The 3,417-nt window shown below is 36.1% G+C and overlaps 1 protein-coding gene across 1 annotated transcript in view; it reads right to left on the reverse strand.

Annotated features, from left to right (window-relative positions):
* Positions 1-630: 630 nt before the first annotated feature.
* BMPR2 (bone morphogenetic protein receptor type 2) overlaps positions 631-3,417 on the reverse strand; it is a 110,254-nt gene continuing 107,467 nt past the window's right edge. The window contains exon 13 of the mRNA XM_008065194.1: positions 631-2,321. Within this exon, the coding sequence (XP_008063385.1) occupies positions 2,071-2,321 (251 nt within the window). The 3' untranslated portion in view covers positions 631-2,070. The remainder of the gene's footprint in view (positions 2,322-3,417) is intronic.

Raw genomic sequence — 3,417 nt, forward strand, 5'->3', positions numbered from 1 at the left:
ATAATCTGTTAATAGTAGAAGAATAATAACTGAAAAGATTACATGCCAGAAGACTGAAATTTCTGTAAAAGGTTGGAATCAAGAGAAGGGCCAATAAAACAGAAAAGGTGGAAATCCTGGGCACTAAGTAAGATGACTCAATTCTAATAATTCAGAACTGTGTTCAGCAATCCAGCTGAATAAATGGTAAGTGTTGTACTAGCTTGTAAGATCATAGCAGGTGGCAAACAAGAGAAGGCTTATATACAGGTAAGTCAAGTATTTTGGACAACAAATTGAGAAATTTAAGCTGCCTTTAATTAAATGATGAAACAGAGGAATATGAGTGAAAAATATTGTTCAGGAGATAAAAACCTAAATCTGGATTTGTGAATTTGTGTTTTCCTCTTAAATTTTTAATCTTTGGAAATATCTTAGAACTTAAGTATATGACATCTATTAAGTGCACTGAAAATCTGAAAAAAAAAATAAAACAAGTGAGATCATTATTGTTTGCAAATTGATAGAAAATAACTTGTGCTTGGAAAAAAAGTCCCTTATTTGACAGAAAGTGCTATATTTTTTAAAAATGCAGAGGTTTTTATTTTAGAGTAGATTAGTAATGAAAGAAGTAAGCTTTAAAAAATAATATGATTTCCAGACATGTTTTCACTAAAAGGTAGACTCTAATATAATGTAAATAATAAATGCTGTTCACATATCAAAGATCATGTGAAAAAGTGGCAAAAGGAGAAATCATGAAAACAGGATTAGTAAAGAAAACAATTTTGCAAAGAGAGAGTCTAAGTCTCAGTCTGATCAAAAAAGGTAGATCTGGCAGCAGTACTTCCTTCCATAGGGATCTGGCATGCCAGTTGAATGATTTTCCACACAGTGTTTTAGGTCATGGGAAGAGGACTCATTTTCAGATTAAGTCACCAGGCTTTGCTTGGGATCACAGTAAAAGATACTACAGGTTCAAAACTATGAATTATTTTTAAGTTATAGTAAAGAGTAAATGTAATTTTATTTGAGTCAAAGATGGCCTATTCAGAGAATGAAGGCTATAACACTATACTGCCTTAACCATTTACCTACTTAAAAATTCCATAGAAGTATATAGCTCTGCAAGTTTTCTGATAAAAATGTATTTCTTAAATAAATGGATATGGAACATAAACATACATAGAAAAATAAAATAAAATGGGAAAAGACTAATATTTGATTTCCTGTATTTTGTTCTATTCTCTCTTATGAACTTTCAAAACCAGAACCAAATACATTTATTCAAATGCCTGGAAGGAAACATTTAGGATTTGGAAGGTTAAAAGAAACGGTATTTCAAATTAGGTTTTGGTAGTTTCTTCTTTAGAGCCCTTTAAGACAATGTTTCTGCATTCTCCACAATAAGGAGAGAGAAAGTAAGAAATCAGGTAGCTGCTTTCTCCTGTGCAAAATTCACTGTCATATAGAACTGACCTACAAAAAGTATGGGCAATGGGGAGAAAAATGTTCATATTATGGAAGAATGTGTGCTCTGTTAGGAAGAGAGCTTATAAGAAAGCTTATTTGTGGCCTATCGACTATTGCACATTCAAACAAAACACAAAAGAAAAGAATGTCCAACAGATAATATGTTTGGGAACGTATCAACATATAAACTAGCTTGTGCCCAGAAATAAAACATGGATACCAGACACCACTGCAGTCAAACCTGTCTTAATTTGCTTCTGTTTTAATGACCTTTAGAAACTGGTCCAAACTGATTATCAGCAACACATTGTTTTTGCTTTTTTTCTTAAAAAAATATTTTGAGACCACTTTTGATACACACACATATAACTCTGTGGTCATAACAGACAAATATAACTTTAGCGAGACTAAACAAAAGTGCAAAACTTAAAAAACAAAATTAAAAAATATGGAAGCATAAGCTAAATTTTTCTGCATAGCTGAAATCTATTTAAAGCAAGTCCTTGTTGCAGGGGTGGGAGGGGTGCTGACAGGAGGATAAAGCAGTTTTTTTTTTAATGTCTTCTGCATGTTTAAATGATGCAAAAAATAATTTCACTCCGTAGGCTTGAAAACATTTCACAGACAGTTCATTCCTATATCTTTAGACACCATGGTTGTGGCAGTGCCTCCTTCAGCAAGGTAGACAGCAGTGCTGGATTTGGAATGAACTGCCCTGTCATTGCCATTGTTGTTGACCTCACAGTCCAGTGGTTCAGTGGAGATGACCCAGGTAGAGGGGCGCCACCGCTTAAGAGAATAGGGAGTTTTCACACGTTTCTTGATCTTTTCACCTGATCCTGATTTGCCATCTTGTGTTGACTCACCTACTGAAAACAAAAGTACAGAAAAATGAACTAAATATAAAAGAACTTAATATTAAGTAATAAAAGGTTAGGGTTATAACTCAAGAAGGGGTCAAACTAATGTCTGCAGAGGGTGTTAATGAACATTTCTTGATACCAAAGTTTTTCTAGGCAAAGCTTAACTAAGACTCTTTAAAAGAAATGCTTGTATAACTGATTTAATTATTCTACAGGGCAAAGAAAAATACAAAGAACAGAGGAGAAAATGTAAAGTTCTCAGCTATATTCTCAAATACTTTGTTTTTGGTAGAGATCATAACTTGATACAATGCACTTAATTCTTCCATTTAATGCTCAAAATGGGTCAAAATTTAAAGGCACCTGGCACATAATGTTTTTCAGAATAATGACAGAAATGTTAGAGCACAAATTTTCTAAAAATTCCCTCTCATATCTGACAAGATGTTTTACTGATGCAGAGTCCTGAAATAAGGGTCTGTCACCTGGTCTGTAATACAAGTCACTCAAGCAAAGGGGCTAGATTGTTTTTTGAAACCTATATGCTTCCTTCAGTCCACTGTGTAGGGCTTGACAATTATTATTATTATTATTTTTTTTATTTTTTATTTTTTTGAGTTGGAGTCTCACTCTGTTGCCCAGACTGGAGTGCAGTGGCCGCTCCTGGCCACTGCAACCTTGACCTGCTGGGCTCCGGCGATCCTTCCGCCTCAGCCTTCCAAGTAGCTGGAACTACAGGCGTGCACTACCACGCCCGGCTGATTTTTTGATTTATTGTAGAGATGAGGTCTCGCTGCCCAGGCAGGTCTCAAACCCGTGGGCTCAGGCCATCCACTTACCTCAGCCCCCCAAAGGCACGGGATTACAGGCTAAGCTACTGAGCCCGGCAACAATTATTATTATTATTATTATTTTTTGAGTTGGAGTCTTACTCTGTCACCCGGACTGGAGTGCAGAGCGGCCACTGCAGCCTCGACCTGCTGGACTCCGGTGATCCTTTCGCCTCAGCCTTTCGAGTAGCCAGAATTACAGGCATGCGCTACCACGCCCAGCTGATTTTTTGATTTTATTGTAGAGATGAGGTCTCACCAAGTTGCCCAGG

This window comes from Carlito syrichta, unplaced genomic scaffold (assembly GCF_000164805.1).
Source record: "Carlito syrichta isolate Samal-C Ts95f unplaced genomic scaffold, Tarsius_syrichta-2.0.1 Scaffold308186, whole genome shotgun sequence".
NCBI classification, from domain to species: Eukaryota; Metazoa; Chordata; class Mammalia; order Primates; family Tarsiidae; genus Carlito; species Carlito syrichta.